The 12,023-nt window shown below is 42.0% G+C and overlaps 2 protein-coding genes across 2 annotated transcripts; both read left to right on the top strand.

Annotated features, from left to right (window-relative positions):
* The first annotated feature begins 57 nt into the window (after nucleotides 1-57).
* LOC111604899 (mucin-5AC) lies at nucleotides 58-9,006 on the top strand. The gene is made up of 9 exons (XM_030222837.1): nucleotides 58-73; nucleotides 1,028-2,011; nucleotides 2,948-4,313; nucleotides 4,899-5,407; nucleotides 5,478-5,927; nucleotides 6,214-6,538; nucleotides 6,664-6,780; nucleotides 6,847-8,107; nucleotides 8,171-9,006. The coding sequence occupies exons 2-9, from the start codon at nucleotides 1,168-1,170 to the stop codon at nucleotides 8,789-8,791; spliced, it is 5,493 nt and encodes a 1,830-aa protein (XP_030078697.1). The 5' UTR covers nucleotides 58-73; nucleotides 1,028-1,167; the 3' UTR covers nucleotides 8,792-9,006.
* Nucleotides 9,007-10,296: 1,290 nt separating this feature from the next.
* LOC111604790 (angiopoietin-related protein 7) lies at nucleotides 10,297-11,944 on the top strand. The gene is made up of 3 exons (XM_023323002.2): nucleotides 10,297-10,428; nucleotides 10,501-10,978; nucleotides 11,044-11,944. The coding sequence occupies exons 1-3, from the start codon at nucleotides 10,423-10,425 to the stop codon at nucleotides 11,709-11,711; spliced, it is 1,152 nt and encodes a 383-aa protein (XP_023178770.2). The 5' UTR covers nucleotides 10,297-10,422; the 3' UTR covers nucleotides 11,712-11,944.
* The last annotated feature ends 79 nt before the right edge of the window (nucleotides 11,945-12,023 follow it).

Below are 12,023 nucleotides of genomic sequence, written 5' to 3'. Positions count from 1 at the left end.
GTGCTAGACATACTCGTGTATGTGTGTATGTATATAATACACACGTCTATACAAGCAGTAGCCTCATGCATGGGTCTGTACCCATATGTATGTGTATGTGTTAGAGTGTGTGAGTGTATGTGTATTTTATTTGTTTGTGTGATGTGAGCGCGCACATATTGTAAAGGCGCGAGCTAATTAATTGCCAACGATGAAAAATTCAATAAACCAAATTACATAAAAATAAAAACAAACTGCTACGCTGTGTAACTGCTTTTTATATATGCACTTATGCTGCAGACATGCGTCATAAAATAATTTAGATTTTCATGCGCGCAGCGAAGGATTTCGTCAGTAGTTTTTGCCCATTTGCATTGGTTCAAATAGTCTGCTGGCTGAACCGCAGTATTCTATATAGTTTTTTTATTGCGCATCATTGTGAATGAGCAATAGCGCGCGCTCTCTTCTGTGCTCTCACAATAGGCATGGATAGGAGCTCGTGTTCGTGTGTGTGTGTGTGTGTGTGTGTGTGTGTGTGTGTGTGTGTGTGTGAGAGAGAGAGTGTTACACATACGCACGCGGTGCCGGAAAATACTTCCTATAGGCGGCGCTAACGAAGATAATCAAAAGGAAGAATAGGCAACCAAAATAACAACTGAATTTTGTTAGTTATCGTTTGTTGGTTGGTGTAATTTTTATCGAGTAGGTCTATTTAAGCAGATGTCTGGCAACTTTACATAAAGCATCCGCCTGCTATTGACGGAAGAGGTCATAAAAATATTAAATGCAACGGCTTTTGTTATCGCTGTTAATTTGTGTAATTATTGTTATCGATTATGCAAATGTGTAGCGAATTTAGATAAAACATTCTGCCATAGCTTCAGTAGTAGGCGAAACGAAACGTGTTGAGCCTTATATACGAGTATGTATGTGTATATATGAGTGAGTGCGTAAGTGGAAAAACAAAGTGTGCTTTAGTTCGGTGTCAGTTTTCAAAATAAATTATTGAATTAATTTTTGAAAAATTGTTTTTCCGTCTCTTTTGAAGCGACCAACAGCAACCCCTCCCCCACAGAGCAATAAAGTGTATACAGTAATTAAGTGATAGCATTAAAACCGATTCCTGTGGCCAAGTGTATATAGCCCGAGTCTGTAATGCAGCTGGCCTGGCAATAGCGACGCACAAGTATGGCACCAGCGCTCACAGCCGAGCCACTGAGTCCCAAGGAGAAGTTAACGAGCAACGCCTCGCCTGCCACTGGTACGCGACAGTCTGTACGAAAATTAGACTCGCCCAGTGATACTGCCAAGAAGCCAATATCCCTAACAGCCACGACGCGTGTGACTCGCTCTAAGGACGCGGCACAGCGTACTGGCTCACCAATTGTGCAGGTCAACAACAACAAACGTAAACCTAACAATCACAGCAGCAACAATAACAGCAGCTGCAACAGCACCAATAACGAAGCCAAATCCGTGGAACATCAAATGGGCCTCAGCGCTGCAACCACACATACAAACAGCGACGGCAGTGCAGCTGCCTCCTCCAGCTCCAGCAGCAGCAACATCAACGACGCCGGTGAAACATCAGCATCAGCGACAGTCGATAACTCGCCCGCTGAGCACAATAACAACTGCAAGGACAACTCAACAGCAGAGCTGCTGGCGAATCTGACCAGCGAACTCGAGGAGGCCATCACAGCTGAGATTTGCCTGCGAAAAACACTGCCCGAGGTGAGCCACAGTAAGGAACAGCCAGCCGAAACGGAAGTAGCTGCCGCCGCTGCCATAGCACATTCCGTTCAGTTGCTGGAGCCTGCGTTAATGGCAGAAACCGAATCCCAGTCACAGTCGACAAGTGCAGCAGCAGCAGCAGCGGTGGTAACAACATCAACACCAGCAGCAGCAACAACAACATTCACTGACGCTTTACAACGGTTGTCGTGGCCGGAAATACCGCTGACCTCCAATGCGGATGGTGTGGCGGAATTGGCTGCTGCTGCTGCTGCGAAAATTCCAGATTCTATTGAAGGTAAGCGTTCCTAAAGAGCTGTTTTAGCTTCACTGGTTTTCGCGGTCCGCACGATCCGACAACATTTCAAACAATTTTGATAGTAAAGATTAGAGGCCGATTTCCAGTAATGCGCTTATTTGTTTTTCTTGAACGTTTGCTTGTTGTTTCGTTTGACATGTTCAGTTGGAATAACTTTTAGGTCAGGCAAAATTTCATTTATTCCAAAGATCCAGGCGAAACTAGCCGGATTTTTTGTTTATTTTTTATTTATGTTTCTTCCTTTTGTTTTTGTCATAGATGTTTAATAACATCAACGTTACAGTTTACTGTGAATTGTTACTTCCCAGATTTTTTATATTTAAGTTTACTTTTTGAATCATGTTAGACAAAAATTGGGTTTTCTAATTGAAAACAATTAATTTACAGAAACGAAGTTTTTGTATAAATTAAATGCACTTAAATTAAATGCACCTCATATAATATTGACTGTGTATTATAATTCACTGTTAAAGAAATTTAAAATATTAAAATAGCTAACAACGTTATTGAAAGGTCTTTTAACATTATGCACATCGGGCAAACATATTACATATTTATAGCTGCTCTCGCTATCGCATTGGACATGTTAGATGAATGTTATCAGGCATGAAAACAACAGCAGCAATTGGGGACTGTTAATCACAACAGAAATGCTGAACATTGTTCAGTATCTGAATAGCGCTTAAATCCTAATCCACAATTAGCGCCTGTTAACGTACAAATAATGTTAACGTACAACATAATAATTATGCCAATGAATTTTCAATGTTTACAGTGGCTTCGTATATTCTGTTAAGAGGATTTTAGTTACACAGCAATGAAAGTGATCGAGCAAATGTTAAAGGCAGCGTCAAGCTGAGCCTAGGAATATTTATATTTTTAGTATTGAAATTGATTTTACTTGTCAATTTACAGAATGCCTTAGTCAACTCGATGGCAGCCACAGTGTTGTATTGCCGCCCAATGTGGATAGAAGCGAATCGACGACAGAAGCTGGCGTAGTGGTGCCGACAACGCCCACAAGGTTGCAACAGCAATCACAACAGCAACAGCAGCAGCAGCAACAGCAACAGCAGCAGCAACAACAGCACCAACAGCAAGAGCAGCAACAACAGTTGATGCTGCTACAGCAACAACAACATCAGCAACAGCAACAGCAACAGTTACAGATGCTGTTGCAACAACAACCGGAGATACTCGCCTCACCACAGCATTCGACAGCTGCGCGTCAGTCGGGCACGTTGCTAACGCCACAGAGCACGACTAGCTCGATAAATTTTCTTAAGGATGGCGGTGCTGGCGCCGTGCTCGAGGATCAGGATATTGAGGAAGTTTTAAAAGCACTCAAAACATTGGACAGCGCGCACGTGAATCCGGAAACAATCTATAATTTCTTTGACGAGATGTGTTTCCCATGCAACGAAGAAGATGCATCGGCGACCGCCGCAACAGTTGCAGCAGCAGCAGTAGCTGGCCCAACTGCATCAACAGCAGCAACAGTTGGGGCATCAACTGTTGGAGACAGCCATGAGATGATGGAGTCAAAGTTCAGTTGTAGTGCAACAATCGCGGCGCGTCCCTGGCAGGAGTCCCATGCCGAGCTAGAGCAGCAACACTGTATGCTGTTCCGCAAGATTGAATTCCTACTGCGTCGCATGCGCAAGTTCCAGGCACGCCAGATGTGCCGGCATGCCAGCGACGAGGTAGGCGGCATACTCGAATGGTCGGCGCGTAGCTCACATAAAGCGGCGCCAGCGGCACCTGTGCGCAGTGCAAAACTATCCGAACGAGAGGATACCGTCTTGTCTATTGTATCTGGACGACCGAGTAGCAGCTTCTGGGAAGAGCAGACCAAGCAACCACTGCCTGCCAGCCAGATGAGCAATGTGCTGCGACACATTGAGACGGCGGCGCGTAAACAGCAAATCTGTCATACAACTGGTGGTGGCTCCGCATCGCTGGCGTCCTCTTCATCATGGTACAGCAGCGCAGCGCAGCCGGGAAAACGGGCGCGTAAAACACAACAACTGGATGCCAGCATTAACAACAGTACGATACCCGGAGGAGTGGATGGCCTTTCGACTACTCGCGCCGATGAGATTGTGCCGAACTTTGATACCTATGTTACCAGCGAATTAACCCATGTGTCGGGTTTGTTGCACACGGAAATGCGTGAGGTACAGAATGCAATCGACTCGGATGCCACAGAATCGAGCTCTGGTGGCGATTCTGCCGACGAGATGGTCACCTACAACAATTCCCAGCAGTTTTCATTGCCAATGTAAGTAAAGACAATGTTTATCTATTAAGTTCTTAACTAATAATCCAAAGTCTGTGCTCGATGAGGCCAAAAATCATAAACAATTTAACATTTAACGTTCGATTAGTATATTTTATGCTAAATGAAAGTTTATTTAAATTACAATTTACAACTATTTTTGCCATCAAGCATAGATTTATGTGAATAAATTTGTCTAAAATTATTCCAATGTTTTTTGTTTTCATTAAATAACTAATTTTAAGTTAGTTATTTTCTTGAAAAATTTGTGCATAGAAAATATTAATTTAATTAATTTGTTATTCTAACTTTATACGTATTTACGATCCATACATATACTAGTCTACTGATTAGCCAAGCAGATCTGTTATCTTAAACAGAGTCCTATCCGAAGTTCTGCTATTTAACATATGAGCAAATGTTAGCAACATTTGTACTGAGTCGCTCATTTTTGGTAGTTAGCATGCAAATAACATAGCTTTAGCACTAACAGCATATATGTCATAGTAAAATGTAGTTAGCATAATCATTTTATCTTTTAACTAATTTATCTGTTATGTTAATGCATTCTCGTTTTATATTTTTTAGCACGCGACGTGCCGTGTGGCGCTATTCGCGAGATCGTGCAATCATTGCCCTGCGCTGGTCCTGGCTGTGCGCTCAACTGGCCGATCTGGACATAAAAATTCGCCAGCACAACGATGTGTACAGCGATCTGTGTCGCACCAAGGGCGATGTGCTTTTGGAAACGACGAAGGCGCCAAAAAACGGCTATGCGGAGCAACCGCCGCCGCCAGCATTACAAGATCCCGAACAGACATCCGGCGATTGGCTATGTAGTCGGGCGCGTCCTTTAGTGCTGTCCGAGTTTCGTAAACGTAAACTCTTCCAGACCACAAATATGCACACAATATCTAAAAAGGCTGCTAGGCCGAGCAATATAAAATGTGGTTGTCAATGGCCGCAGGTGCCGTGCACTTTATGTACGGGCCGGCCGGATCCGACGGCACCAAGAGATTTGCCCGAAACACTGATGCCACAAAATCGCGTAGCGCTGCTCGATCCCGGCTACCATCCGGTGCTGAGCTTCTCCACTGGTGAGTTGTAAAATGGAGCTTAAGAAAACGATCTCTAAAATAATGGAATTTGGATTTACTTTCATTGCAGATGTTTGCCAGTCAGTGCATTTGGAGGCGATTAGCCGTCAGCCTGATTGGCAATATCGTGTAATGCGCAGCCAGGCCAAGGCGATTGTAAAGGGCGTCTGGAAGGCTGAGCGCGAGGCGATAGCCGCAAGTGGCGGTGGCGCTGGCGGTGGTGCTGGTAGTGCCGGACGAAGACCCGGTGAAACGACCAAGCGCCGCTATGTGCGACGCAAAGAGCGTAACAACAATAGTCAAAACAGAAGCAACAGCAGCAACAACAATAATAATAATAATAATAACAACAACAACAACAACAACAACAATAACAATAAAGAAACAACTTCACAAAATAATAATATCAACAGAGGGAGCAGTGGGCTTGGCCACGTGGGATTGGATAGTGGAAACGGTACTGGTACTGCTACTACTTCTTCTTCTTCTACGCCTACTACAACGCCACTTGTGGCCAACAGTAAATTATTGTAAACATGACAAATTCGATAATTGATTATTAACATAAAACAACAACAATTTGCATCTTCTTTCTTTTCTTTTTTTTCTTTACGCATTTCTTTTATGTTACACATCGCCACACACACACTATTACCTACACACGCACGCACACACACAACAACTGTGCAATAACAACGAACAACAACAAACAACAAAAACGAACAACATTTGTTTTATTTTGCAATTTGTTTTCGTTTTTCTCTCTTCAACATTTACTTGTGCCTGATTCTTGTTGGACGCCGCAGCGAGCAAAAAGCAGCGTCAGTTGGCCACGATTCGAGTCGGAGCGTCGCCCGATTCACAACATCAACCACTAAATAGCTTCGCAATGATCTCCGGCAACGGCTCTAAAAAGCCGCGCAAATCCGGCTCCAAGACACAACATCAAACACATTCAGCACACATTAACAACAGCACCAACAATAGCAGAAGCAGATGCAGCAGCAGCAGCCAACAGCCCAGCGCTGGGGATAATAGCAACAGTCGCTTTACTGGAGATTCGCAATGGGAACAACAACAGCAGCACAGTCGCCGTAATTCTTCCGAAACGCACGGGCAACGTAGTGAACGGTAAGTGAACCAAGAGGGAAAGCCATGATAATATCCAAACAAAAAGGATTTGCAGCTAATTTGCCTTAGAACGAGTTAAGACAAATACTACATTTAATAATCCTTCAATCGATCCCACTAAACAGCACCTCAGAAAGACGTAGTCGTCTTATTTACGACATTGATAACATCGTAATACCATACAGTATGGCCGCACAGACGCGTGTCGAAATACTGCCCTACAAGGAGATACCAACACCAAAGTAAGTACATACTTATATATTGTAGATGGAAGCCAAATATATATTCTTTATATATTCCCAACACAGGTGGCGTATTGTGGACAGCGATACTGAGCAACAATCCCCGAATAAATCTGACAATGCTGAGAAACTTACCAATGGCAGTGCGGAGGCAGAGCAGCAAATGGAGAAGGTGCAGGAAAGGAAGACACCAAAAGCAGTGACAACAGCAACAGCAGCATCAGCAGCAGTAAGCACAACAGAAACAGCAGCAGCAACAGGTACACCCACAACAACAACAACTGAAGCTCCAGCAACAGGTACACCCACAACAACAACAACTGAAGCTATAGCAACAGGTACACCCACGACAACAACTGAAGCTCCAGCAACAGGTATACCCACAACAACAACTGAAGCTCCAGCAATATCGACATCAACAACACCACCCGCAACAACAAAAACAACGCCCAAGCTAAACAACAACACAGAAAAGAAAACACTAACCAAGCCCGCAACTAAACTAAATGGCATGAAACAATCAAACAAGAAAAAGAAACGTTTGTCCGAAACTGTCAACCTCTCTAAGGAACAGCCACAATCGGCGCTTAGCAATGGATTGTTAAATGGGAAAGCCGAGCAGTTGGCAATTGAGGCCAAGGAGCAGCAGCTTAAGGGGAAGCAAACACCTATTAATGGTAAAACCAAAAAGCACAATAACAAAATACCTGTAAATAATAATGTATATAAAGCAAGCATACCTGTTGCCACGCCTACACCTGCAGCTGCTGCTGTTAATAGCAAAGATGCCATAGCGCCGATTACAACCGACAAACCAACAGATATAGCTGTGGAACCACCGAATAAGCGACCCAAGCTGCAGATAGCACAAGTCACGGTAGAAAAGACCCAAGTGAAGCCCAAAGAGCCAGCAACAGAGGCTGCCGTCACTCCCGCTGTTGACATTGTACAGGATGACGAAGAGGAGGAGGATACCTCGGATGAGGCATACATAGCTCGACATCAGCGTGCTCTCATCGAGGAACGCCGACGTTTCGAGACGTTCTTAAAGTTCCCTTGGAGCACTCGGTCGCGTGCGAATCGACGCGTGGACAGTCGCGCTGAATCAAGCGGCGCTAATACACCGGATCCAGCATCACCGGCTGCCTCTCAGCTAACTGGACCTGCCGCTGACAATGAGAGCATACCCTCACCGTTGGCACAGACCATGTTGCAGCATCCCCTCGATGCAATCACAGGTGATGGCGAGACCACAAAGCGACGTCGCACCACATCCAGCAAATTAAAGGATCACGAACGTCGCAGTACAACACCAGATACGAGAGAGGTGAGTATAGCTGTTTTCATATCAACGTAGTTACAAATACTAACAATTTATTTATTACCGCAGGAACCGCCGCCTTTTGAACCGTTACAGTTTCCTCTCTCTGAAGAGGTCTATCAACGACTACTCGCCGAGATGTATGCTGAGCCCAAAGAGCCGCCCACAGCAACAACCTCTATTGTGACAGCCGCCGGCCCAGCTAAGCGCATCAAAAGCAAATCGGTCTCTTCTAATGGGGAAAGCACAACGACAAACTCTAGCAGTCGACGCAGCAGCAAAGCAAAAGCTACAAATTCCAGTAAATTGACGCGGCTAAATGGTGGAAAAAATGCCGCTAAACAAGCGGCGCCGAAACCAAATCACATCAATGGGAGCCAGGATGATGGCTATGACGATGGCATTGACTATTTGCCAGAAGGGGATGACGATGATGACGAGGAGGAGCTGATGTTGCTGGAGGAGGATGATGACTATCACTATCTGGCGCCACCAGAGGATGATCAAGTGCCACACGCAGCAAACCATGCAAATGCCTATAACGCCAGCATCGATGCTTATCTAGGCGAGCGTGAGGGACTTGACGATGAGGAGCTGGTCGATGATCCATTCATGGACGATGATCCCAATGATCCCGAATGGAAGCGCAACATAGGTGTACGTCATGAACGCATGCGCAAGCGTGTGTGAGCCGTAAAGTGTTGGAAGACCAACTGCGAGAGATCGAGTAGCGAGTCGGCAGCGGCAATTACGCGAGCAACGAGTATCCAGCAGGAAGAGACGAGATGCTGGCAACAAGTTGCAAGTAGCAACTGAAAGCTAGCGAAATAGAATTCAAAGCTATTTAGACCGTGTGAAATGTGAATTTGAACTTTTAAATTAATTCGTCAAACTTTTAATTGAAATCGCTAAAGAGCGAGCTATATTTTTAACATGTTTTCCATTTACTTTTCAATTTAAAGAAAAAATAACAGCGAGAGTTTCACTTGAAAATCAAAAACAAAACTCAACTCGTAACGCAATGGCATTGCTTAATATTTCTAAGCAATTTTTAAGTTATTTAGTTTTAAAAAAAAATATATATATATTATATAAAAACAAAACAAAACGAAACACGCCACACAACAAAAAAAAAAACATGAAATATTTAAATGTAAATAGAAAAACTAAAAAAAAAACGATCTAAGCATTAAGAGATATGTATGTAGGATACTAATGGATAAAGCTAATGATAAAGATAATAATTCAAGCCTAGATTAACACACACACGTTCGTTTGAAAGTTAAAGTTAAAACAAAAAGAAGTAAAGAGAAGAAAATCTCACTTGGGGCTATAAGCCAAAAGTGTGCTATCTTTAAAATATGAATATAATATATGTATATATATACATATGTATATATATATATATTAAACTAGTTATATATAGATCGCATGATCGTAAAAAGGAAATAAGAAGGAGAAACAACAATGAATATTCAATTTGATTTTTAAATTGTATTTGCGCACCTCAACAACAACAACAACAAATGTAAATTTTTGCCGTTTTGAAGAATAATTCAGCCTGATCCCTTTTTAACCTAATAAATTAATCAATTTATTAATTATTAACCAGTTAAGACAGGCACGCTTATAAATATCTTAAAAGAAATATATATATATATATATATATATATATATATATATATATATATATATATATATATATATATATATATATATATGTTAATATAAATATATATATATATATTTACATTTATGTTTATATATATTTATATATATGTGCATAGATCGCGCCTCTTCAAAATGAAATCATGTATTTAGTTATTTAGGCGCTTTAATTTCTACTTCTACCTTTTAAACAAACAAAAAATAGTTGTTAACTGTAAACATTTACATTTAAAAACAAAACTTAAACTTAACTTTAAAGAAAATCCAACACACACATATAAGAAATAGATGGGTTAATTTGAGTAATCCTCTAAAAATGTTAAATTTCTAATTTTTCCATTTTCTATATAAATATGTATATTGCTTTTTCGTTTTAAACACACAAACGTTAATTAATTGAAGAAATGAAATGTGTATATGCAAAACAAAAACTAAGGACATTAAAAGCAAACAAATACAAAAACTCTATATTCGTAAAAATAATTAAAAATCATAAAAAAAAAACAAAAAGCATAAATCAAAAGTTTTTTTGTTCATTTCACTTGTCTTCTAATTTGCAACAGATGTGGCCCAACTTAAATTATTATGAATTATTAGGCTTGCCGATCAACATCTGCTTCCAGTTACGATTCACACTTGGATGAGCCAACAAGATGCGGGTAAATCGCACTGGACTAGTATATTAAAGGCTACTCTAAGTTACAATTTTCCACACATATTCTGGCTTCCAGTTATCTACGGCTTTGCTCTTCGTTCTAATTACAACTATGCACAGGCTGGAAGATTCAGACGCAGCCGCAGTTGCAGTCAGATCGATGAGAGAGAAGATCACGGAACAGCAGTTGATGCTGATCCGCAATGCACAGGAGCAGCAACAGCGCAGCCTGCTGAATGTGGAATTCAAGTTAAATCAAGTCATCAGTAAACTGGTAATTTTTACACACACTAACCAAGACGACTCTCTGAAGGAGTTGTCTGGAAAATTAAGTACGGCCCTGGAACGTGTCAGGCAACTACAGTTAAGTTTTCAATGGAAGAGCGAGCAGGCTAAAAGAATGGAAGAAATGCACTCAATGCTGGCGCTGCTGGTGACCAAAAGTCAAACCACTCGGGAAGAGGAGAAACATAACGGAAATGGCGCATTGGATATGACAAGGGAGCAAATGTCAAAGATTAAAGTGGCAAATAAAAGCAATGAAGCAAACGTGGGTGAGTGTGAAAATATTTAAAATAAAAACAAAATGAACGTACCTGATACAGAAAAATGCCCGAAGAGTATTTGCAGGCCGGTAAAGCGGACTGCGCCGAGCTGGATGAGCACCAGCGTGTAGATGGTGTTTACAAATTTCTGGAGCCCGAGCTGAATGAGAAGCAGCGCGATTTGAATGAACGATATTGTGCTTTTGCCACAACTGGGGCAGCATGGACGGTAATACAGCGACGCACGGAGCAGCTGGGGCATTTCAATCGCAGTTGGGATGAGTATCGAGCAGGTTTTGGCAGCTTGGAAAGAGATTTTTGGTTTGGCAACGAGTTCATTCACCGACTTGTATATCGCGACGATTACGAGCTGCGCATCGAGCTGCAGGATCACCTCGATGTTACGGTGTGGGCCGAATATGGAATATTTCGGCTGGATAGCGAAAGTTACAACTATCAATTGGTTATTGGCAAACTTAATGAAAATAGCAGCACGTCTGATGCTCTCAGTTACCACAATCGCATGGATTTCAAGTCCAGCGACTGGAATGGTGACTGCTCTGGATGGTGGTTTGATCACTGCCTAGAAGCTCAATCCAATTTAAATGGTCAGCGTATTATATGGGGAAACTGGCACAACGAATATTTGGTGAAAGCATCGCGTATGTTGATACGGCCGCGCAACTTTAATTCGTTAAATACCGACAATGATTATGACGAGGATTCCCCGTATAGCTTTTAGTTTCAAAAATAGTGTCAGCGACATTAAAAAATAGGATTAAGCAATTGTATCTCGTCGTACGTACTGGAATATTGCTACAAATAAACGTTACCGCCAAGTTGTTACTATTGCTGAACGCATCCGCAGCAACGTAGTGTCGATGTCTTTCAGTAGATTTTGGTATTTGGTCACACTAGTTTTAAATATTTAATAGGGATTGAAAGCATAATAAAATTGCCTAAACTAACAGGTCAATGACAATCAAACACAGATATTCAATTGCCAAATGACGCTAAAGTTGCATACGTAAATAAATCGTTAATCTATATTTAA

This window comes from Drosophila hydei, unplaced genomic scaffold (assembly GCF_003285905.1).
Source record: "Drosophila hydei strain 15085-1641.00,03,60 unplaced genomic scaffold, DhydRS2 tig00000063-arrow-pilon, whole genome shotgun sequence".
Lineage (NCBI taxonomy): Eukaryota > Metazoa > Arthropoda > Insecta > Diptera > Drosophilidae > Drosophila > Drosophila hydei.
This window is presented reverse-complemented; position numbering and strand designations above follow the sequence as displayed.

What these genes read in the sequence shown, in the direction of transcription:
- LOC111604899 (XM_030222837.1), top strand. Translation starts at nt 1,168, where the DNA reads ATGGCACCAGCGCTCACAGCCGAGCCACTGAGTCCCAAGGAGAAGTTA. An exon ending in CAGCAGTTTTCATTGCCAAT is followed by an intron (nt 4,314 to 4,898) that starts GTAAGTAAAGAC and finishes TATATTTTTTAG; the next exon opens with CACGCGACGTGCCGTGTGGC. An exon ending in AAGGAGATACCAACACCAAA is followed by an intron (nt 6,781 to 6,846) that starts GTAAGTACATAC and finishes TTCCCAACACAG; the next exon opens with GTGGCGTATTGTGGACAGCG.
- LOC111604790 (XM_023323002.2), top strand. An exon ending in AAGCAATGAAGCAAACGTGG is followed by an intron (nt 10,979 to 11,043) that starts GTGAGTGTGAAA and finishes AAATGCCCGAAG; the next exon opens with AGTATTTGCAGGCCGGTAAA.